At 53.2% G+C, this 24,860-nt stretch overlaps 1 protein-coding gene across 4 annotated transcripts in view; it reads right to left on the reverse strand.

Moving 5' to 3' along the window:
- The window catches only part of UNC5B (unc-5 netrin receptor B), a 140,311-nt gene that overhangs the window by 2,720 nt on the left and 112,731 nt on the right, over positions 1-24,860 (reverse strand). For 2 of the 4 annotated variants that reach the window (XM_085554130.1, XM_015866463.3), the window contains exons 2-12: positions 9,402-9,623; positions 6,162-6,305; positions 4,404-4,507; positions 3,683-3,863; positions 3,207-3,374; positions 2,873-3,037; positions 2,261-2,293; positions 1,365-1,559; positions 501-890; positions 318-405; positions 72-240 (exon numbers count right to left, since the gene is read on the reverse strand). In XM_085554130.1, the coding sequence (XP_085410256.1) occupies positions 72-240; positions 318-405; positions 501-890; positions 1,365-1,559; positions 2,261-2,293; positions 2,873-3,037; positions 3,207-3,374; positions 3,683-3,863; positions 4,404-4,507; positions 6,162-6,305; positions 9,402-9,623 (1,859 nt within the window). The remainder of the gene's footprint in view (positions 1-71; positions 241-317; positions 406-500; positions 891-1,364; positions 1,560-2,260; positions 2,294-2,872; positions 3,038-3,206; positions 3,375-3,682; positions 3,864-4,403; positions 4,508-6,161; positions 6,306-9,401; positions 9,624-24,860) is intronic. The other 2 variants (XM_085554131.1, XM_015866464.3) reach the window with 1 other exon arrangement.

Consider the following 24,860-nt stretch of genomic DNA (forward strand, 5'->3'; position numbering starts at 1 on the left):
TTGCTTGGGGGATGTTGTGTTCCACAGGACTTGGGGTCTTGGCTGGCCACAGGGCTGGGCTCACACCGTACCTCCCAGTTCCCCTGGTGGGACTGTGTTTTCAGCTGGAAAATCCAGTCTGAGGAGCTGACATCTGCGCAGTGAGGAATGGTGAGGACGACAGGGCGGCACAGCAGCAGGCCGGTGGGTCCGCAGGTCACCGCTGGGCTCAGCACTGTCTGCGTTCCCTCGGAGGGCAAGCTGGCAATAGGGGACACCGGTTGGACAGGGAGACCCATGGCAGGTGAGAAGGGCAGAGGGAAAGCAGTGTGACTTACAGTCCGCTCTCCGCCTTGTTGATGACCAGGTACATCTCATAGAATTTTCCCTGCGGGATGGCTCCATGCGGCACCAGCAGGCTCACCCCTAGTGCAGCACACACAGCATTAGGCCCCAAACAAGGGAACAATCCCTCAGTTATCTTACACCCAAAGCAGACATTTCCCCAGCGCGAGGCTTACCAGTGCCAGGGATGGTTAGCCTCCCCCCCAGGTAGCTGAAAGTCCCACTGGCACTGGTGCCATGCTCCCGAGGCAGGCTGAGGAGGTGCTGGGAGCCCTGCTGGGCTTTGCTCCGCATGTTCACAAATGGGCTGCTGCTGTCCCCTGGGAAGGTGCCAGCAGCGGGGATTCCCCCCAGCAAGTCCGTCCCATCATGCAGCCCCGGTGAAGAGGAGGTGGTGGAAGAGTTGTAGACCTTGATCTTGAGGTTGGGGAGTGGGTCGAGCAAGGGGGAGTTGGTCATGGGGATCTTGTCGGAGGAGTCCTGCAGGGCATACATAGGGCCCCGGTACACCCCCGCATTGGCTGTCAGGTCCGGCTGCATGGAGGGGTGCAACAGCTGAGGGTTGTCTGTGGGAAGAAACAATGAGAATGGAAAACTGCTCCTTAACTGGAGGATGCCCGTGAAAATCCCTCCTTGCCCAGCACAGGATGGAGGGCACACGGTGAGTGAGCACAGTGCAGGGCTAAAGCTACACTAATACACCAATAAAGAGCCCTTGGCTTTCATACATCAGCAGGTTCCCCTAAAACCAGGCTGGAAGTTCACCAGAACCCTGCTCCTTACACGTTTCTATGACCAACAGCCAGATTCAGCCTCCGCTTCAGCTTGGGGATTAAACTTTTTAACTCAGAAGGCGGTGAGGTGCTGGCACTGCTGCCCAGAGAAGCAGTGGGTGCCCCATCCTTGGTGGTGCCCAAGGCCACATATGGAGCACTGATCTGGTGGGGGGCAACCAGCCCATGGCAGGGGTTGGGGCTGAATGGGTTTTGAGATCACTTCCCACCCAAACCATTCTGTGATGTTCTGATATGATCTCTCACCGTGCCGGGCAGTTTTGAAGTTGACTGGGTGGAAGCCTCCAGTTAGGGCAGCTGATGAGTCTGTGATGTCAGTGTCAAAGTCCCGGCACCTCCTCCGGTACACCACCACCCCCACAGCCATGAGGATGACAATGAAGACAAAAATGGCCACCACCAGTCCGGCATACAGGGCTACATCACCCGTGGCCTCCAGCACTGAGAGGGAGGAGAGAAATCAGGTCGAAACATTAGATTTATTCAGCTTCAGCTCAAAGTCATCAACCTTACTATCCTAACATAGTCCTGAGGAGTGAATATAATACCTATGTGCATATCATATATATATATATACCCAAGCTATACATTCACCTGGAAAGAGCAAGTGTCGTAACACCTATGCAGACAGCCCTCAGCATCCCCACCGCCTCTCACTCTACCACAGGGCTCTTGATCTTTAAATATTTGGTATATTTTGGATGGGGACATAGGAAGAAAGAAGAGGGATGAAGAGGGAAACTGTGGGCCAGAAGGAAAGGTTCACCCCCTCATCCACCAGTGTCAAGCTTGGGATGAGTTGATATTAAAAAAATAACTCTGGGGCTCCCAATTCGAGGAAGGGTGTCCTTGCTCAGGGGGACAATGCTTGGAGCATCTTTGGTGGAACAACACCAGGTGCATCATGCTCTACCCAAAAACTGCATGCAGCCAGCAGCAAAAAGAGGGACAGGAGCAGAGTAGGAAAGCGAAGTCATCACTGCAGCTTTTCAAGCACAGCGTGTAGGAGTTCTGAGGCAGGTTTTAGTTGTTCCCTCTTCCCACCCAGTCCTTCCCCAGCAGACAACACAGAGCCCTGCCATGGGTGAAACCAAAGCGATGCAGTGCAGAAGAAATCAAATGGCCATGAAATGAGCACTTACGGTGGCTTTTGGGTTCGCTTAGAACTCTTTTATCTGTGAGGAAAAACAAAGTTAGAAAACAAAAGGTGAAGATGGCATGATGGGGGTGGAATGACACAAAAGGCAGGCACAGCCAGGCAGGGGCAGGGAGCGGGAACATGAGGCAGCTCTACAGGTGGCTCTGCTGCCACCATGCCTTCATCATTCCCACTGCCAAATTTCCATTGTCCTGGGATATAAGTCCCACACCTCTACTCTAATGCTGGAGCAGGAGGCTTTTGGGGCTGAGAAAGGGGAAATTGGTGTCACATAGCAGTAGGTGGCAGCATTAGCCTTCAGTGAGCCTGCTTGCAGTGCAGCACGCATCACTAGTGCTGCTTTTTCCCCATAAACCTGGACGCTAGCTGCTGCTGCTCCAGAGCCCTTGCTGAGTACTGACATTTTCACAGCGGGGCTAAGGAAACCAAAGGATCGACTCCACTGCCAACAAACAGCATTATTTCAGCACAGACCCCAAACCTAGTATCTCATGTGACAGCTAGATCCCACGGCAGCCATCAGAAATCCCCCAAGCCTTAGCACCAGCTGACAGCTAGCTCTAAGTTAACATTTCTTTCAGTGCAGCACACTCACTGTGCAGGCAGAGCCCGTCGGTGCAGTTCTTGGAGTCCAGCAGCCCGCCGCTGCAATCCTTGCCACCATTGCGTGGAGCCGGCGCAGAGCACTCTCTGCTGCGCCAGTGGGTGCACTCAGTGCTGCATGCTGACCACTTGCTCCACTCCGTCCATGCGCCGTCCACTGCAGGACACCAAACACAGACAGGATGCTGGAGACATGACTACCAACAGCAGGAAGGTGCCGGCACCCATCTAAGGGTGACCTCCTCCCGAACCCTGATGGCATCTCCATGAGGAGCATGGCTGGAGAATGCAGCTAGTGTAGGACAGCAGGTTTGTGACCCCCTTACCTGGGCAGAGCGTGGTGCAGGTTATTTTCTGGAAGGGCTGCCCATCACAGAAGGAGCCACCGTTGAGTGGGGCAGGGTTGGTGCACGTCCGGGTGCGCTTCTGCCAGCCCCGGCCACAGCGGTTGTTGCAAGGAGACCACTCGGACCAGGTGGACCAGCCACCATTCACTGCAGGAAGGGACAGCCATGGGAACATGTGATGCACAAAGCCAGAGCAATGAAGTATCAAGAGCCCATTTTGGCAGCGAAGGCTCAGATGGTCCCACCTCCAACTAGGAAGGTTTGTGGATACCTACATTTAAGAACATCCTAATAACACGTCCTAATGACCTGGTCGACATGCCAGTTCTGCAGGCTTTGGCCATTGCTCAACATAATGCAATGCCCAGTGCAGCTCCCTCCTACCATCTCCAGCAAGTGCCCACAGTCCCCTCTGCTCACAGAGTTGGCCCCTTCCCAAAAGCAAGAACCAGTACCATAGACAATGACAGCAGCTGTGGTGCTCCGGCGCTTGGCTACAATGTTCTTGGCCATGCAGGTGTAATTAGCAGTGTCCAAGAGCCGGGCCTGCTTGATGATGAGGTTGTGATCGATGGTGATGAGGAAGTTGGTGTCCTGCGTGGGATCAATGACATCCTCATTCCTTAGCCACTCCACCTGGTGAGGGAAAGGGTCAGAAGGGATAAGGATGTGGGGCAAGATGGTGGCTAAGCCAAAGGGGAACTCAGCCAGGTAGAACATATCATAGGTTTTGGTGGAAAAGGCCATTCCACATGCTCCCCAGCAGGATGGTCTCTAAAGAACACAAAGTTAAGCCAGGATACAACCATGTGGATGCTTGCTGGAATCTTTTCCTGCCAGTGAAGCACAAGAGCCAAACAAGAGATCTGGACACCCCAGCACTGCCTTGACCCCAGGCAGGTTGCTTCATCCCTGGGTGGCAAAGTGGGGCACAGCACCAAATTGCAGGGCTGCCCATTAGTTTCTGGGCTCTAATGAGGTTGTTTGGGATGGGTGTGAGCTGATACCATTGTTGGGTGTGGGCACCAGCAAGGACAAACATCCCCAAGGTTGGGATATTGCAGTCATCACCGATGCTCCCAGGGTCTAAAGGCTTGGTGGGCATCTGCCACAATGAACTCCATCTTATAGCATTTTTAAGGCTGCCCCAGTGCCAGGAGCCCTGTACCCACTCACCTCTGCCTGTGGAACCCCCTCAGGCGGCCGGCACTGCAGCAGCACCTCCTGCTCCAGTGGCACTTCTTTGCCCAGTGGCTCCTGGTCAAAGTTCTTCCGCAGGTCTGGAGGAGGAAAGACGGTGGTTAGCAGCATGCTGCAGAAATCAGGCACCCCATAAAACCTTTGAGAGGGAGACCATAACCTCAGCACACACACACACAGGAAAATGTGGAGCAAAATACGATGGGTAGGTGGTTGGATGAGATGGTCTTAGTGGGCTTTCCCAACTTTAATGTTTCTATGTTTCTGTGCATCCTGGGAGAATGGGGGCCATGGTGATTTGCCTCTTTTCAGGGCTACGAGGACGTGGCAGAATGCTGCTCCACAGAAGGAGCAGAAGCACCCATGCATCACTAGGTGGTGCTGCAACCCTCTGCTCCAGCAACCAGCCCTCAAAAGCCAGGGCACTAAGAATTCAGGAGCCACCCACCCCGTGCCTTTGCAGGGAACACATGGTGTGGCAAAGCACAGCACGGTGAACCCATGGCTTACCCACATGGACTGTCAGCACACCCTAAATACAGGCCATGCTGTGTATGAGGCCCATGATGCAATCCTTGCTGCAAGGGCACTCATTTCCAGCTGTATGTGACATGGGGATGCTGGGCAGTGCCACGCAAGCTTTGCACCAAACAACCAGGTGTGGAGAAACTCACAGGGAATGAAGTCCTAACAGCCTGTTAGCAGGAACTGCATGGATAGCATTAGAGAATGACACTGATTTATGGGATGGCACAAACTGCCAATCCCGGAGATCTCGGGTCATAGGATGCTGGGGATGGGAGAGTAGATGTCTTAAATTGGTCTGACTCATTTAATTACTCAAGGCCGGGTTGGATGGGGCCCTGGACAGCCTCATCTGGTGGGTGGCACCCAGCCCACGGCAAGGGGATCGGAGCTGGGTGGGCTTTAAGGTCCCTTCCAACCCAAGCTGGATTCTATGATTACTTCTCTGCAAGGAACACCAAACTTTTGTCTGAGAGCTTGACCCTCCTGGGGACAAAAGGGCCTCCTTGGCAGCCAGCCTTTCAGTGGGCAACATTTTCTTTGCCGAGTCTAAATCCTCTGGGGACGTCAGCAATGCAGCTGATTCACCTCCATTTTGGATGACGTGGTATTATTAGCCCTCTAATAGCAAAATCTGTTTACCACTTGGGAAGCCTGGCCATTCTCCTATAGTTTTGCCATCTCATTTGCTAAGAGAGCAAATTCAGCCAGGTAACAGCCTGATTAACTCATCCTTAATCAGGCTGACACCCACAAACAGCAGCTTAGAGAAGTGACATATGACAGCAGGGACTCCAGGGACGTGGAGCCGCTGATTCAGGAAAAAGCACAAGGTGCTAACCATCAGGTTATTAAGGATAATAAAGCACTGGGAAGAGCTGAGCAGGCTGCTGGGTGCTGAGGCATTAACCCAGCCGGTGCCACGATGGATAAGGATGGTGCCCACACATGCAGCTGTGCTATGAGCTGAAAGCAGCATCTCACAGCCAGGCCTGTGTTGGCCACCTTTAATCCATCCAAATGAGCAATGTGGGATGTAGGGTCACAACCCCAAGGGCTTTGCAATTTGTAAATCAATGATCTGAACCATTTGGAAGCTCCTTGTAGTGCCAAAAGAGGAAAAGAAGGTAGGAGAGGTATTTATTTAAACTAAAAAAGCCACCCGTGAGCTCAAAAGGGAACAATGCACTGCATGCACTGAGCACTTACATGCAATGCGGACGTATGCCCTGCGGCTCTTCGTGGTGCCCGCGGAGCTCCAGGCCACGCACTGGCACCAGTAATCCTCCAAGCCAAAGAGCTCCTCCACCTGCTGCCGGGACACCTCAATCTGCACCTCCCGCACCAGCAGCCCTGTAAGGGACAGACAGACGGCGTCAGCCAGGAGGAGGGGAGGTAGCTGCAGGGTTTGAGGCTGCAGGGAGCCCACTGGCTGTGGTGGCTTCCACAGTGTGACATCCTCCGAGGCTGCGATGCGATGGATGCGATGATGACACAAGTGAAACCAAACAGCCAGTCTGCAGGGAGCTGCAAAACCCACATCTGAGGATGCTGAGGTTTCAACAAGAGTCTGATGCTTATCAGCCACTGGTGAAGGGGCCATTGCCAATGGGAGAGAGGAATGGGACAAGAGAAGAAGCACACAACATAACACTCCACAGTCCATTTCTTTCACACTTTCTTTCCCTTCCTGGCTGCTCTGCTGCTTGCCCACCACGGTTTTATCCCCAGATAAAACTCAGATCTGTTATTTATAAAAAAGGCCCAAGTTCACCATCACACAGAGCCGCATGATCCTCAGCTGTAATTCTGTGAGCTTGCTTTCAGCATGCGAGGAGCAATTACTGTCTCCCTGACGCCTTCCTGCGGCACAGCTGACGAACATGGAAATACAGCTTGTTTTGCCAGCAAGGGAAAAAAAAAACATAACAAAAGGCACTTGGGCCAAGTGCTCCTGAAAAACCGGGGCTCTCAGAAGCCGCCAGCCTCCAAAGGGATGCGTTGAAACCTCTCATCTTGTCTGCAAGCCCCAGCCAGGTAGGATGGGACATGTGGTGAGGAGCTCTGCTGCCTCTGTAAGCACTGAGAGTGAAAATGCTCTCCCTCCAAAAGTGTAGGATAAGCTTATGAATCACAGAGTGCCTATTTAACCGGCTTACATGCAGCAAGACACGGCTGCTTTTATGGACGGCCCCTATTCATCCGGCTGAATTATCCTCTCCGACTTGGCCTATTTTTGCTTTCTTCCACATGAGATGCTTTGGATCCGATGCAGTCAGAGCTCTACAGAGCTAGACACATCATCTTAAAAGTTCATTTTCTAGGTTCTCATTTTCTAGGAAGTCTCTTTTCTAGGTTATTAACTGAGGGCACCTGAGAGTTGTGGACACCTGGCAGTGCTCACCCATTGTATCATGGCCACCTCCCCCTGTGCCCTTTGCAGTAGCATCCCCCAACAGCAGCCAGCACTGCACATGCAGATCTTCAACAGAACAACCTGCTTTGGTTCCAGCTCCAAGGCTTGTATGCCCAAGCCTGAATGTTTTTTATATGCACTACATCACTTCCACACTGTAGCTATTGCCAGGTTTGCACTGAGAGCAGCAATATAATCTTTGAAGTCTGCATGAAGGACACATGTGATTTCCTCCCCAAAACTGCTCGCATGCTGACCCAGAGCTACACCATGGAGAAAAGCCAATAGCAAACGAGCCCCCAGAAAAATTTCCCTGTAAGAAATGGGCAAGCTCACACTGCACAAAAGCCTCCTACCATCTCAAGGCTGGATTCTTCAGCTTTGCTCATCCATGCTCTTCCCCTCAGCACCTGCATCTTTGCCTTTACCCAGCTGGACACTATAAATAAACAGCCCCTTGATCACTGGTGGGCACCAATTTGCCCTACAGCAACTTGTCCTCACACCCTCAGCCTCATCATCATCATGGTCCTGTGGGGCTTGCAGTGCCCTTAGAAGCACCTCCTTACAATAGGAGGGTAGACAGGGAGAAGGCAGCAAGCTCCAGGCTCCTGCCAGCCCATGCTTGCTCTATATTCCCGCTGGTAGCTCTGCTCCTAATTAAATAAACCAGCCTTCCTGCATGCTTTCGACCATCCTTCCAAAGGTGGAGCAGTGCAGCACGGCTTCATCGAGCTGGAACTGGAAGCATGGAGAGGCTCATGAAACTTAAAGTGGTGAGAGTAAGCCCCACACTGGGATGGGATCTGCCTCCATGACCAGGGATGGAGTTGGCTGAGATATGGTGAATAGCCAGGGAAGTTGAGGAAGATGCTGAGGGACTCACTGAAACATCTAGAACACCTCCTTCTTCCCTCCCTGTTTCAGATCTGTCCACTGAGGCACAGGAGAGCTCAGCTCTCTTCACACCCTACCAGTTCTCATTACCCATTACCTAAATATTACATACCTAATCCTTCTGTGAGTCTGACTAAGCTGCTGGCCTTTACCATACCCAGTGGCAATAAGGATTGCCTACGTGTTGATGAGGCATTTTGTAGGAAAGCATTTCCTTTCCAGCAGCATTAAACACACTGATGCTGCAACCTGCCAAAGGGTAATTGTACACGTGACCCAGCTTTATTTGGAATGGCCTCACAACCCCACTTCACTAAAAGCAACCCTTCCAAGCCCTTCGATCCCTCCTCTCCTGCCTGTAGTCATGTTTGCTGCCAGCTTGTGAAACCTTTCTCCTTTGGTTTTATCTTGCAGAGGATGGGGTTAATAAACTGCCCCAGATAAGGGAGCCCCATGGATTTATCAAATGGTGCAGTAGCAGGTTGTGGGATTATTCTCATCTCTGAATGCGCTGCTGGGCTTCCACCGCACTTTCTAGCATGGAAATTTGGTGGGGGCTCAATTTCCATTGACTTTTTTCCATGGGCCACCTCCCATCCTGATTGACTGGACCTCACTAACAGCACGCAGCCACACCTAACATGAGCCCTCCATCCCATGACCTGGCCTGACTATTTATCACCTTTCCAACAAGCTGGCTGACTCCTCAGAGCTCCTCCTGTAGCTGGGGACTTGGAGGAGCTGTTCCAAGACTCAAATGGTCAATAAATCGCTTCTCTATGGGATACAGCTAAAGCACCTGCTGGGGTCCATCTCATTCATGGGCAATGAGCTTGGAAGGACAGCCCCTCTTTCACTTGTGGTATGGAACAGGAGAAAAGTTATGCATGGAACAAGAAGGTGGAAAACACATCAAAGTGGCTTCAGGAGGCTGCAGCCACCTGGGAATGACAAAATTAATCAGGAAAAGACCAGCTGGAGGAGAATAACCCACAGCATGGACACACAATGGGAGAAAGAAACCTGGGAAGGAGAAAAGATGGTAAGGTCTCCATGTTGGCCTGTTATGTTATGACAAAAGAGTGGTGGAGAAATGCTTGGAAAAAATAAAGGGAATGGGCAAAGGATGTGCTCACCTGTGACCTCATCTAGGCTCTCGGTGGTGACATGGTCGTTCTGGTTTACCCACTCCCCGTTGCACTTGAAGTAGATCTGGGTGGCAGGGTTAGCCCTACAGACCAGCTCCACGGGCTTGTTCTTGACGATGTAGGCATCCTGCGGCTCCCTCAAGAAGTGGGGCAGCGTCTCCGCCGGCGCCGATGGGAAGGAGTCAGGCAGCACCTCACTGTACTCCGGCCCTGCAATGGTAGTGAGTGGCCATCAGTCCCCACCTACCCAGACCCACTGCTAGTCCGTGTCCCACAGCTTGGATCCTCAATGCCATACACCGCCATGTGCCAACAACCAGCACTGCAATGCTGCCAGAGAGGAGGAGCAGAGGACCCGGGAAGCTGGGTGAGGTGTGAGAGGAGAAGGAGGAGGAAAACCCAACACGCCAAGGAAACAGGATGGCCAAGCTGCCTCCCAAGCAAAAATCAGCAAGTGGAAAAAAAAAAATAACAACCAACACGCGAGGTCAGTCGTTTAAAATCCATTTAGGAAAATTGACTTTCCATTTCCATTTAACACAGCACTACGGGAGAGCAGTAGGACATTTGTCATAATCCATTAACTGCTCTTTTGGAAACAATGAATTAAACTCCGGGCTAATTCCTTTCTCTCTGGCTCTTCCCCCACCTCTCTGGCCATTTCATCCCTGAGTCCGTTTATGGGCTGTGATTTTCTCGATGCCCACCTTGCATGGGACACAGGGCAATGTGTGCAGAGCACCAGAGCAGCAAACATCACCTCTCTTTTTATTTTTTTAAAGCTCCATTTTGCACTGAGCTGTTGTTGCATTTATTTATTTATTTAACTGCCTCAATGCCATAAACCTAAATTTCCTGGCAAAGGGGCCTGGCAGAAGATGATCCGGCAAGCTGGCAAGAGAGGCAGCCAACAACACTTAATGCAAGGGCTGGTCTGAAACCTCTCTGCCATCCTGCAGCACGTGTGCTGGGCTGGGTGGCTGGGGATGCACACAGAGCATGAGCATCCTCCTCAGACCACCACAGTGATGCTCCCATCACCAAACCACATCCCCCAGCACCAAATGCACACATCCCTTGGACATCCCCTGGGATGAGGACCCCACCACCACCTGGCACAGCCCATTCTAGTGGCTCTCTGATGGTGGTGGGCTCTCTGTGGTCGGACTCATAATCACCCCCCATTTTGCACCAGGAGCAAACAAGGGAGTCTGATTTCTCCACTTGTCCTGATGCTTTCTTCCTCTCAGGAGGACACCATTTATGCTTCAATGGCCCCAAAGACCTGCAAAGAGGCAGCTCGCATGGCAGGGATTTACAGCGCTGCAACCAGACAAGTCATAAAACTCCCAGCAGCGACAAACTAATAAATATTTTAGAGTGCTCTCCACTGGCTGTAATCACAATCCCTCTGGCAGACGTCTGCAGGGGCTCCCACCTGAGGATGCGGATGCAGGCACTTGTTGCTGAGCCAGTCTTAGTGGGTGAAAGCAGAATGAGGGAGTCATGTGGTATTTCCCAAAGGGATAATGGCTTGAAGGGATTTCAGAAACTGGTACCCACTGGTAGATTTGAGCACCTGCACTACTCTGGACAGACTGAGGAGCCAAGAGGGGTTTGGAGCAGGAGAGGGAAGGCCCCAAACCCAGATGCCAAGTGCAGTAGGAGCAGTGAGAAGGAAAGGGAGGAGGGGAATGGGCACCACCTCCTCTCCAGCCTCCTCTCCCCGATCTCCTCATGGCACGTTTTAATCCCACGGGTTTGAGCCGGATTATCTGCAGCATCTGCTCCCCAGGGAGTCCCCTGCAGATGTTTGCAGCCTGTACTGTCAGCAGGAGAGAAGATCAGTGGCTGGGGCAGCAACAGCATCCCACTCAGTGAGTCACAGCACTCCACATCAGCCCCCTCCCCATCACCCCAAGTTCACAGCACAGGGCACGGAGAGATCAGAAAACACTTGCCCATCTCAGGCACACTTCCACAGGACAATGTTAAATCCTCCCTCCTGCAACTGTTATCCTTGCAAATATTTGTGAGATGACAGGAGCATTAGTGGTGGCAAAGCCCAGTGCCCATCACCCTGGGCTGTCCACAGGAGGCAGAGACGTGGCGCAGGGAATTAAGCACCAGAGAATCAGGTGCCTGGTTGATAGGAACATCGCGAGACCCCCAGGCATCACTCTCACACTGCACTTAAGCAGCTGCTCCATCCCCCAGAATGCCCCAAGGACAAAATGTGGACCATGGGTGCAGGTGCCCCAGCCCAAGCTGTGCACCAAATCTCCATTGGGGCTGATGCAAACCAGCATGAGTGCAGGCAAGAGAGCCAGGGGACAAAGCAGGCTGCCACCATATCCCACAGGGGATTTGCTGCCTTCCTGAGCTTGCAATTTGCTGATGCAAAGCTCCAAGCTCGTTAACTCATCAGTGCAGTATGCTAACTTCTTCCTCCTTGGGACAGAATCATAGAATCACAAGGTTGGAAAAACCCTCTCAGCTCACTCAGCCCAACCCCACCTGCACACTGAACCAGTGCCACATCTCCCCAGCTCCTGAATTGCTTCCATGCTCCCAGCTCTTGCACTGTGGCCACGGCCCCAGGGCAGGGGACAGGGTGGCAGGGACATCTCGGCGGCTCCTCAGACCATCCGGCTCCCCACAGCAGGCAAATGTTGTAATTAGAGAGCTCGCAGTAATGAGGGGGTGCTCCCAGCCAGCTCTAATTACACCCTTGGAGAAAATAAGCAGATTCCTCTCCCAGCAAAATTAAAAGCCTGCAGACGGACGCCCGCGCTGTGCACCTTTATTACACAGGGGCTGGGAGGGGAAGGGAAAACAGAGAAAGCAAAGTCTGTCCTGAGAAATGGGTGGGACGAAGGAGCCAGGGTGTTTTGCATGCAAAGAAAAACCACACTTCTCCAACCCTAAACCATTCTTTCTTGTTGCAAAATCCCTCGGCCACATTTTGGTGCAGGGAGTCAACCTGTGCTGCTGCAGCCCTGTACCCCACAGCCCACACTGAGGGTCTGCAAGCACCCAGATGGCTAAGAGTACCGTGCTGTTCACAACACACAGCCCAAGCATTTACAGAGCTGCCACACTTCTGTTTATCTTTCTGATCGTGATAATCGCAGGAGGAACGTGCCAAGGAGGTCCCCCACAGCCCAGACCGGCTCATTTCTCACCATACAGCCACGTGCCTCACTCTGCCCCACTCTATACCCAAGCAAAGGAAAACAAGAGGAGGAATTATGGATCAAATCCCCGTTATATGCTATTGTGCCTGGTGCCTTTGTGCTGCTTTATGCGTTTCCTTCAGGGAAGCGGTGATGTTTGAAAACTATCGCAAGATTCCATCTAGCTCTGGTTCTCATTATGGGCCCAGGCACCACTCTTTGTGCTATTTTAATTCCATTGTTGCGTTCCCCTTGTATCGCTTGTTCTGTTTACCGAGCTGCGGCGCTATTTTTAATGGATACAATAATTACACGGACTTCATTTATTTGCTTTGGCTCCTAAAAGGAAGAACGCCAGCAGCAGACAATGCGGCAACACGTCGTGTGTTCACACGGATGGCACGCACCGCGCTCCCGGTGGGAAAAGAACAATAACTTCTGCAAGAAAAGAGAGAGGGGGAAAGAAAACAGGGAGCAAACAGGGACTTACTGCCACTGCTGGCCCAAAAGAATCATAAACTGCTGTTCAAGTTGCGCTAAATCAGCACAGGATGGAGTCACAGAATCACAGAATGGCCTGGGTTGAAAAGGACCTCAAAGATCATCTGGTTCCAACCCCCCTGCCATGTGTAGGGTTGCCAGCCACCAGACCAGGCTGCCCAGAGCCACATCCAGCCTGGCCTTGAATGCGTCCAGGAATGGGGCATCCACAGCCTCCTTGGGCAACCTGTTCCAGTGCACCACCACCCTCTGGGTGAAAAACATCCTCCTAATATCAAACCTAAATCTCCCCTGTCTTAGCTTAAAACCATTCCCCCTTGTCCTATCACTATCCAAATCTCTCCTCGGAACTACACACACGTGGGTCTCCTTTTTGGGAGAGCAGTTTCCCAATGCCAACAGCAACACCCAGGATGGGGTGTTGCTCCTGGGGGAGACCAATGTCCATCCCATAGGTATGGAGCACCCTGACACCCAGATGGGAAGGGGGATGGCAGGAGCCCTTTCTAGAACACTGGGAAGCCAAAGAAGCATCCTGGAAGGCTGCTCCCTCCATGCCAAGCTGCTGGTGGGAAAACATAACACCTGATGTCATAAAAAAAGGGGAAAAGAAAGGCTGGTTGAGTGCCCCAAATTAACTAGAAACTCACCCAGAGGAGTAGCATCACAGCAGCGGCTGGCGAAGAGCACTTTATTAAATGGTCTTTAAAGTTGCCCTTAATCTTTCAGATTTGTTGCTATGATCAAGAAAAGCACATGTGGAGGATGGGAATATTGTGCTGCTGTTCTTTCTCTGCCCTTTCCCTCCCTTCTCATTCAGCTGTGATAATACGGGACAAACAGAAGGGAAAAAGGGGGAGGGAGGAACAGGGATAGAAAAAGATTGAAGGGAAAAAAAAAATGAAATAATCCCTGACGTTGGCGAGGAAAAAGCTATTGACATTTGGGACAAAACCACTGGGGTGTTCAGAACCATGGGTCCCAGAGCCAGCACAACCCTCTTCTTCCTTTCTCACCATTGCCAATTTCCACCTTTTGACTGTTTTCTCATCCCTGACTCACTCGTGGAAGCTTTCCTCACAAAGCTGTCCCTTGCTGCCCTTCCACCTTTTCTTCTCCCTGTTCCCACAGTGCTATGTTCCCCTTTCCTCCCTTTGTCCTGCCCCCTGCTGAGACTCAACCTGCTCCCAGATCCCGCAGCCCCTGACAGAGGTGACCCCAAAGGGGACTGAGAGAGATGCTCTGTGAGTGCAAAAAGGAGGAAAACCAAACTTGAAGCACTGTATCCCCTGACCTCAACCCCTTCTGCTCTCAGTCCCTGTGCAGAAGCACTTCCATCATGGTGGTGATGTGTTGATGGCTGGACTAGATGACCTTAGTGGTCTTTTCCAGCCTTAATGATTCTATGATTTGTGCTAATTGCTCTAAGTGTGGCATTGCTGCAGGTGACTGCAGGCACCTCGCTGGCACCTGGCTCCAACTCACTGTCAACACCAATAAATCACTGCCATGGGCACTGGGCATGGGGTACCAGCAGTGGTGGGATCCCAGCAATGTGCTCACACATGGCCCTGCTTGGTGCTAATTGGGAGCATGGACCCAGAGTTGTGATGGAGGGCAGGTGCTGCTGCTGTAATGCACTGAAGGGGGATGTTGCAGATGCAAAGCACAAGGAGATGCCCACGACCCCCCACTCCAAGCAGCTTTACTGCAGCCTTGGGGATAAGCTCTGGCCACCCAGCGTCCCCAGGCTGCCTTGGCTGAGGGGCTTAGCCTCAGAAACCCTCACCCTCAGAAAGCCCTATGGGTCTAACCAGGGCCTGGTTAACTCCACCCATGCACCGTGCAGTGCTGCCCAGTGCTACAGTGCAGGAATTGCACCAGGCTCTGCAGCTCCAGCAGCTAATTACACAAAAACTGCTGCATGGCAAACAAACAACAAGCACATTGCTCCCGAGGAGCTCCACACACCTCCCATGCCATTTAATGGCTGCCAGCCTTTGAAGTTCAGTTCTTGGGGGGGTTCTCAGAGCAGGGCAGGTGGTGGGAAGCATCGCTCCCATTCCAGGAAAGCTCCTGCCGGCCAGGGGGGACCCATTATGGTAGCAGCTTGTCCATGCAGCCTGATATATAAATTACTAATGCAAATTAATGGGTAATTGCAGCCCTTTTGTCCTAAATATTTAAATTATTTAACAGGCAATTAAGAAGAAAAGAGGCTTCACCCCACAGAGGCAAAGAGGAAAAATGAAGTGAGACCAGGAACAGCCACATGTGCACTGGTGCTGCCCCTCCAGAACCACTGGGACAGGCATCATCAGTGCAATGAGTTTCCCGTCCTCAGCAGCAGCACAGCCCATGGAGATCAGTGACACTGAGCCAAAAAACCATGAGATTTCCTCCTCCTCCCGCTTCCAGCCCAAGGCAGCCAGGGATATTCCCACCCTGAGCACCAGAGGGGGGCAAGAAGGAAAACATCCCTTGAGAGAAGACGTCATGTGGGAAAAAGTCACCGTAACAAAGCAATGTGTGCCCAGGGACAGCACAGGGGGCAGGGAGATGTGGCCAGACAATAGTGAATAGCCTGCAGATTACATCCTGAACTCGCAGCCTCCTGGGAGCAGGGTTATAAAAACCCTTTTTATTTTGTTTGTAGTCCAAAACAAACAAGTACATAAAAAGCCGAACGCAAAGGAGCCAGACAGGAAGTGAGTATAACATCTGGGAAACATCTGGCCCGGCTGCCCTGCATGCTGAGCCCCAGCGTGGTACCTGCCAGCCAGCATTGTGCCCAGCCCTGATCCCCTGCCACAGAAGAGCACTCCTGGGGGCAACTGCACTGCAAGATGTCCCCATGCACTGCACTATGCCCAGTGCAGGCTGCCCTGAGCACAGCAGGACACTGAGCATTGCAGGGTGTCCTAAGTGTTGCAAGATGCCCCACTGTGGGGCTTTGAGTATTGCAGGTCACATTGAGAGATGACCCAATACAGGATGCCCTGAGCACTGTAGGACACCTTGAGTATTGCAAGATGCCCCATAGTAGCGCAGTGAACACTGCAGGGCACCCCAAGCATTGCAGAATGTCCAGGTGCAGGATGCCCTGAGCACTATAGAACACCCAGAGCTGAAGCTATTCTCTTATTTCTGTTTCCTACCTTCTGTTCCCATCCCTCTCCACCCAGGCCCTGCAGCAGGGCACCCAGGAGCAATTAATGGTAAGAGCCCATTCATTCCCCATGTGCAGCCTGGGCAGCCCCACATTGTGGAGCCCAGCACTGGCTTCCCCACTTTGCTTAGCAAGTGCCTCAGTGCAGCTTTGGGGGTGGGTGGGAGGAAGTTAATGGAAGGCAAAGCTGATTACAAAGAACAATGCAATGACTCAATCCCGTTTCTTCCCTACCTCCATTGTACCAAAGCTCTTACATTTAGGAAGGGTTCAAGCCCGTGCCTCCATGCACAATGGGATCACCTCTGCAAAGGAAGCAAGGAGGGTCCTGTGAACTCTGGGACAGGACTGGACAAAGCCCACAGACACAACCCACAGAAGGGACGGATGGTCCCAAAGGGCCTTGGCCCTTTCCATTCCCTGCCCTTTTCCTCCCTCCCTCTGCAACCACTTTGGGGATTGCCAACATGAAGGCCATCATTGAGGTGCACCAAACTCATGGTGTCTGTGCTGCTTTCTGTGTCAATGAGACTCCAGAAAATGGGACTCCATAGCCCCATAGGGCATGGTGCACAACACCCCAACCCAGAGCCACATTTACAACCTGGCTGTGGGAGCGCCGACAGCTTAATGAGCTCTCTGCTTCCCAAGCAGTGCCTCTGCATTTACGGCCTGAAAGGGCGAGATGGGAGCTGGCAGCCCATCACCCGGCTATCTGCTCCTACTGCCGTCCTGCCCACATCCCGGTGGTTCCAGGAAGCCATAAAAAACGATTGCCTCTTAGCTCCCTCCCGCCTTCACCCTCGCTTTCTCAGGGCATCTTTCCCTGCCTCTCAGTTCTAAAGATATGCAACGCAAGGGCTGGTGGGGAGCACGCTACATCAGTCGGTACAATGCACAAGACAACATGCAGTGCCCTGGTATGCAACACATGGGGAGATGAGCAGTGCCAAGACGTGCCATGAAAGGGGGGACATGCATTGCCAAGGTATGTAATGCATAAGGGGACATGCAATGCCAAGGTGCACAGTGCACAAGGAGTCAAACGCAATACCAAGGTGTGCAATGCACAAGGGGTCACATGCAATGCCAAGACTCATCAAGTCCCAGGTGCCCCTGCATAAAGCAGAGGTAACAACCTCCACGCTCTGTGTTTCTTCAGGATGAACAGGCAAGGGGAACAACAGTCAAGAGAAGAGTTCAAACCCTTCTGGCCCTGCCCTCCCCAGGGTTTGGATGCAGAACGCAGAGCGAGGGCCCCGGGTGAGCTCTGCCCATCCCCGGGGCTGGGGCCCGTGCCCCACCACTGCCTTTCATTACAGCTGCGGCTGGAGCTGCCGGAGCTGGACGTTCTGGTAAAGCCGGTCAGGGGGAGAAAATCATAATAAAAACGAAAGAAAGGGAAAAAAAAATAAAAAGAAGAATGAAGGAAAAACGACACCCTTTCAACGTTCTTAGTTTTCCCCGGCACGGTGGGGCAGGGGAGCAGCAGGACGGGGCTACAGGAGCTCCTCTCCCTTCCGCCCCTCTTTATCTGTGCCCGGGGCTCCCCCGGCGCCTGCTGATAATCAGGAGAGCATTTGAAACCCCGGCGCCAGACAGGATCCTTATCTCGAGGAATGCGGGATGGGGGCTGCCCCTGCGACAGCTTCGGGACGGGAAGGGGGGTGGGGGGGAAGAGGGAGGAAAAAAAGGACCCCCCGCTTTGCGCTCAGCGCCCCGACGGGACGGCCGCACCGAAAGCCCAGCCGCATCCACGCGATGCGGGCCGTACCGCCGCCCCCCAAGCCCCGAGGGCTGCACATATTATCAGGAGAGACGGATTTACAGCGCACGGCGAGGGGCTGCCGGAGCTCAGAAGCTGCCGACGCCCCAAACAGTGCGGTTGGTGCCGGGTAGTGCCACTGCAGGTACCAGCTCGCCTAATTAGACGGCAGAAGAAAGGGCTTCGTTTCAAACAAAGCTCTTATTTTATTTATTTGCTGACAGTAGCAGCGCAATCCCCTCCGGCACGCTGTGAAAGCAAACACGCTGTCCTCAAAACAAACCGCCGGGGGCTTTCGGGTTGTATTCTTCCCCCAGCGCTCCCCTACTCTCGTCTTTGGGAAGGGAAAACGAGAGCGCTAACAGCCCGCGGCTCCCACGAGCGTCACGCAGGTGGCAGAGCCGGCTCCTCGCCTCCCTGCTCCTCCTCTGGGTGCTCCCACACTCCTACACAGCGCCCTCCCCCATCGGAGCCCCGCGCACCCCAGCTGTCCCCACGCAGACACCCCGCACCTGAGGCTGGTGCCGGGCACACCAATGGGATCGACTGCCGCCATCCCTGCTCTTAAAGATGCATCCAGAAGAACGTGGGGAGAGGGAAAACAAACATCCCTAGGAGCAGGGAGAGTGCAGAGGGCCGCCGTGATTTTATTTAGTATCTTTATTTATCGAAGTGCTTTAAATAGATATGGATTGACTCTCTCAGCTCTGGTTATTATAGATTGAAAGGGGAGCCGGAGGCACTTTGATTAATGAACACCAGAATGCTCCCTGGGATGCTCTGCATCCAGAGCCACTCAGAACCCTGCATCTTCCTCCTGGTGAGGGCACAAGGATGGCACAAGCCCCACCACATCAGGGTCTGCATCCCAGTGCTAGCATTTGGGATAAGGGTTGCTCCAGAAGCACCACAGCCAGAGTGCTGGCCAGTCTGGGGCACCCCAGAGCCCAAAGATGACAACCAGCTTTCCAAGCTCTGCATCCCCTCCCCTCACACCTCTCCCCAAACGCCACTGCAAAATGACTGCATTTCTTTCTAAATAAGCACCGGAGGAATTCAGTTACTCCACAAACAAGGTCCAATACCTCCTTCTGAAGAGAAGAACAACCCTGCCCAGCTTTCACTGATGTTCTGTCAGAAAAACTCTGGGTTTTTCATTCTACTTCACCAGTGTGGAAATGCAGCTCCTGCCCAAACTGGGCAGCACAACAGCCCCGGGTGAAGACTTAGACCAAAACAAAGCCAAAAAGTTTTCTCTTCACCAGTGCTTCTCCATTGCTTTGTTTAACTTTTCCATCCCAGATTATTGAGCTTTTCCCTCCCTGCCTGCACAAACAAGGAGTGTGAGCTCACCACCGGGCTGCAACCAAAACCTCCAGCACGGGTCAGCGCAGCCAGGAGTGATCTCAGCTGCGAAGCATCACGAGGGGCAGCCGCATTCTCAGCAGCCCCAAAATAGATTTATACATATATTTTGAGCTAGAAGCGGTGCCATCTCTCTGCATGTATTTTCTCCAGAATAAGCTGCAGGAACGCATGCTTTGCTTTCCCAAATCCCAAGTCTCATTCTGATCACCTTCCTGAGAAGAGGATGAAGATGCTCTTCATCCCACAGCCTCGAGACATCACAGTTCCCACAAATACCTCCTCAGTTCCATTTGTTGCAACATGGAGGTTCAGACAGGATATTAGGAAACATTTCTCCTCCAAAGGAGCAGTGATGTAGTGGCACAGGCTGTCTAGGGAGGTGGGGGAGTCACCAGCTCTGGAGGCGTTGCAGAGCAGTGGAGATGTGGGCAGTCGGGGTGGGCTGGGTGAGCTGAGAGGGCTTTTCCAGCCTTATGGTTCTGTGATTTTTCCTTTGCACTAAGCAAGCCCACCCCAGCAAACCGTATGGCCTCGACACAGAGCATCTCCCACCCCACACACATGCGATAGGAAGCTCATCTTTCTCTTTCCTCCCGTCTCTTCCTTGGCCACACAGAGGCTCACTGCTGCGGAGCCACTTAGCGTTCATTAGCAAAGGACCATTTCCTTTTGCAATAATTACAGGCTACCAGCAAACGCACATCCTCTGCCATGACCCCAAGCCATCCTTCAGCTCCTCACCTTGCTCACAGCTTTCCCAAACTACCAACCAGCTCTCTGCTCCGCATGACAGTGCATAATGGCCACAGCTATTGCAGCACCTGTATTCAAAAACAAGCCAACCCCACGTGGTCCCACGGCAGCAGAATGCGAGCTGCTTTCCTATAGATTCCCAGAACAAAATGCTCACACCCACGCACTGTTTGTGGTCCCCAATGTAAATGGCGAGTGTGATGCTGCCAGTTTATATTTCATTTTTCAGAGGGATATTAATAGATCCTTCTCCCTCCACAGACCAACCAGCTCGCCTGGATAAAAACTTCAGTGCTAATTTCCTAATCAGGCAGCACTTAATTGCGAGACGTCTACTTGGGAGCTGAAGCGGGGGAGGGCTGCAGACACAAACAGCACCAAAAAATCTGGATTCCTTGAGGAAGTGAGGCTAAAAAAAGAATTCTCCCCCCCTTCCAAAAAAAAACCCAACAAAAACAACCAAAACAAAAATCAAAACAAGCCACCAACAAAAACAACCCAGGCAGAGGGGTTTGGTTTTTACTATGTTGGGTATAGGAGCTTGGGCCATGGGGATGCTGTGCCCATTTGTTGGGGTCGGAGCACTGGCTCCCCGCTGCCATCCCATCCCACACGGTGGTCTCTGGGGGCTGAGCAGATGGTTCCCAAGCTGACAGGTTGCACACAGCTCTGGACAGTGCCAGGTGTTGTCCCCATGCCTTCAGTGCATGGAAAGGGAGAGACCCCCACAGCCAAATGCGTTTACTGCTTCTCCCCTCTGTTTAGATACTTCCTAAAGGCACTTTCATTCAGTTCCCCAAGCCAGTATTGGAGGAGGCTGAGTTCTGGCAGCAAAGCATGATGGAAATTAAAGCCTTTTGGTCAGAACCTTGATATTTCCAGCAAAGCTGAGGATTTGGGGTTGCAATTTCCCTGCTAAGATTGGTGCTTCCACTGCCCAGCTCCCACAGCAAACAGCCCTCGGTGAGGCAGGGACCCAGCAGGAGCTTAGGTGAGTTTTTTCCCCATAAGATTTCAGTTTGAAGCTGCTGTGGTGGTCCCTTTTCCTCCCACCGAGATGGGAAAGGTGCAGCTGGACCCTCAAACTTCCTTCTTCCACCCCCAGCAATGCACAGAACTATGAATGCAGTGCAAGCTGGCAGACCTCCCTCCCAGCTCCAGCACTGCTGGTTCCCAGGAGCCCTGGTCCCGCAGTCCCTCTGGGGCTTCCCTGGGTCCCTCCTCTCCATGCCCTCTTGCACCCAACTGTGCTGTAGGACCCGAGCTGCGCGATGCCGACTCCTTTTGTTCCCTGCTGCTTTTAGGCGTGCAATTTGACCCTCGCAGAAACATATGTTTTGCATTCTCCCCTGTAGGCTCTCCCCAGCCTGAGCCCTTCCCCACAAATCCGCCTCACTCCCAAGCCCTGTGCCAGCAGGGACAAGCAGAGCAGCCAGTCCCATGGGCATCCCGCAGAGGATGCTCCAAGGGTGGGTGCTGGGGGCAAACAGCCTGCTTGCAAAAAACAATACATCTTCCAATTATTTTGTGGCATCAGCAACGTTTCTCAAGGCCCGACCACCGGCCCCCAGATCCGTGTGGCCACGCGTGGGATTCCCCAGCAGGCAGGACCAGCCCCAGCACGTCCTGCTCTCGCTGCTTTTGCTGCAGACTCCGAGGAACCTGCCCGATTCCCCCCGCTTTGCATAACCAGTTTATCCCAGCGTTTGTTTGAAAAACCCCTGTTAGTCACCGCTCAGAGCGAAGCAGCCCAGCCCTGCTTCCAGCTTCCGAGCTCGCTTTTCCAGCTTTGGGCTGAGCCAGCCATGGCTTTTTTATGCTGCTGTATAAATGCCTGAAATCTGCGTCTCTGAACCTTGCTGTATACACATCCACTGCAACCGCTGCCCTCAGTTGTTTTCTCAAATGACTCTGCACACGTTGCAACACGGCCACCCGGTGCCCAGGGAGGGATGAAGGGCACAGCTGAGACATTCTAAGCCCAGTGCTGGGTCCTGAGGCCATCACAGCACGGAGCACAGCCCTCAGTGCTCAGGAATCCTCTGAGCATGAAGCAAAACAAAAGGTTTTCCAGCTTGCTTTGCTCAAAAGGGAGAAAGTTCCCCAGCAATACTCCAGCACAGGAGCAACACGGCAGCATCCAGCGGCAGGTCTCCGCAGGAGATTGCTTCTCCTTAAAGTCTGAATGCATTTTTCTTCCAAGTTACACACGGGGAAGGCAGAAAACAGCCCTGTGCCTCTGAACACAGCTGCAGGAGGCACCTTTGGGCTGCTTGGCCCTGGAGAAGGGCTGTGCTGTTATGGATGGGACAGAGGCTGCAAGGTGGATATGCTCACGTCAGCGAACCTGGAAAAGCATCGCTGCTGGAGGCCACGCAACACCCAAACGCAACCCAGGCGGGGTCTTTCCCTTCTTTAAACCTGTCCCAAAGAACTGCATGCTCCCACCTCCTACCCCAGGAAATCTTCCACACCATGCAGCCCTTTCATCACCGCCCACGGCACCTGCTGGGAGCATGCACCCCCCAGCCCAGGATACCCACCCAGGTACTCCCAACGCAAGTACATTTGCTTTCTTCATCACCCATAAAGGCCAAGATCACTACCCAAAGCCCGCTGGAAACCTTCAAGGTCCTTGCCTCTCCTCCCACGGTGGTCGCTGCCCCACAAAGGCAGCCCAGCACAGGTTTAATGCACGTTCAATGTTGTTAAATGTGATTTTTCACGCTTTCTCAGAGGGAAACAATCCCTCAGCTTTTGGCTTGGAAAGAAGGGGAATGGGGTGAGGAAGGGCGGCCACACCAGCTAGCACAGGAGATGCTGGGAGTTGACTTTTGTGTCTGGGTAGAGGAGAGTTTGGTAGGGATCAGGAGGATGCTTGCAGACAGAAGGGCAGCCAAGCTCCCTTCCCTCCCCCTCCCAGCCTGAAAACTGGGACAGTCCCCATTCCTCACACCACAGCAGGAGCCACAGCACCTCCCAGAGCTGCTGCCCCAGTGCTCTGCTTCGCCGGGAGGATGGGGGAACGCTTCTGGGTCCCGTCACTACTTTGCTGTACGTCTGCTCCTTGCGTAACTGAGTACATTACTCTTTAATAAGTGTCTCAACTCTCTGTCCTCCATCTCCAGGGCAGGAAAATAACTAAATAAATAACATCACAGTTTTGCCTTAAAACGGGCAAAGCGCAACAGAAGCAAACTGGCTCAAAACATTCACTTGCCAAATGCCGGTGGGGGATTATCCCAGCCCCATCCATCGGAGGAAAGCTTTGCACTCCTCTTCCTCAGCAACCCTTTATCCGCACAAATCCCAAGGAAACGTTTGAGTCAGCCCCAAATCCTGCACCTCCGGGCTCGGGGAAGGGCTCTGCTCTCTGGGAAGGGGGTTTCCAGCACCCAAAGAGCTCCGGCTGAAGGAAGAGGGGGAGGCAGGGAGCTGCTCTTCCCAAAGGCGCCCCCAGATTAAAAGCCAACAGAAGCATAAACCAACAGCCGGAGGGCCATACTCCCCCGCGGCCCCAGCTCAGCCCCCGGCTTGGGATGTGCGCTGCCGAGGAGCGGCTCCGGGGCCGCCAGCCCGACGCATTCCTGCGCCGTGAGTCAGGGCCGGCTCAGAGCGGGGCTGCGGCTCGGCTCGCTCCCACCCGACACGGCACGGCACGGCAGCACCCCGGCGGTGCGATGTCAGTGCGAAGCAGCAGCACAACCGCGCTCCAAACGGCCCCGTTTGAGCCGTGCTAAACGCCCTTCAGGCGAGATTCGGATTTGAGAGGGTGCTGCCTTCACATTCTCTCACCAAGAGCATTCCTTTAGGGGTGGGTGTGACATCGGAACAACTTCTGGGGGGCTCTCTCAGCGCTGTGCATTTCTCAGCACTGATGCATCCCTGCTGCGGCGCACACTTTGTTTTTCCAGCTGGATGTGAGGAGCTGCATCACCCTGATGCCACTGGCTCCCCACTCTCACGGTGCTGTATAGGTAAAAGCTCTGGTCTGGGGGGAGCAGCACGCACAGCATCTCAGGATGCACATTGCCCAGTGCCCATGGTGCAGTGGCTGTCAGCTGGCTCACAAGCAGGGTGCCTTGCACAAGGCAAATGACAGCAAACCACAGGGAGGCAAAGCAGAAACCAGGGCCGATGGGATCCAAAGGGCCCCATGAGCAATTTGAGTGTCCCCATAGAGGCGGCAGGCACTGAGCAAGGACAGGAATTTGACTCTCAAACTGCAAACCCAAAGGGATGGGGTGAAGGGAAGGAGCCTCGGTAATGGAGAAGCCAAGGGACAAGGAGACAACACTGCAGAAGCTCCTCTGCACCCCAGGCCTGGAGCCAAGCAGAGGTCCTCAGGCAGCCCACCATCACCTGCCCACAACGTCAACGCAGGAATCTCAGCTCTTAGGGATAGCGGGGACCATACAGACACCACCAGCTGCCTTCCCCCCCCCAATTTATGTTCTCCAGGTACTGGCACTGAAAAACCATAGCTAGAGGACCTTCAACACCCATCCCAGCATCACCATCCGCAACATCCATCCCATCCACAACCCAATGACGCACTAGTATCCCCACAGCATGCCCCCAGATGGCTCACCCGGGCAGGCTCAACCCGTTTTTCCCTCCCAGCCTCCTTCCTTCCAAGCCCTGCATATGGGACAGACACAGGATTGTGGCACGCTCTCAGCCCCTCTCCTCCCAAGATTAAACCCAGACTGCAA

This window comes from Coturnix japonica, chromosome 8 (genome assembly GCF_054131305.1).
Source record: "Coturnix japonica strain WE chromosome 8, WE-NBRP24, whole genome shotgun sequence".
Lineage (NCBI taxonomy): Eukaryota > Metazoa > Chordata > Aves > Galliformes > Phasianidae > Coturnix > Coturnix japonica.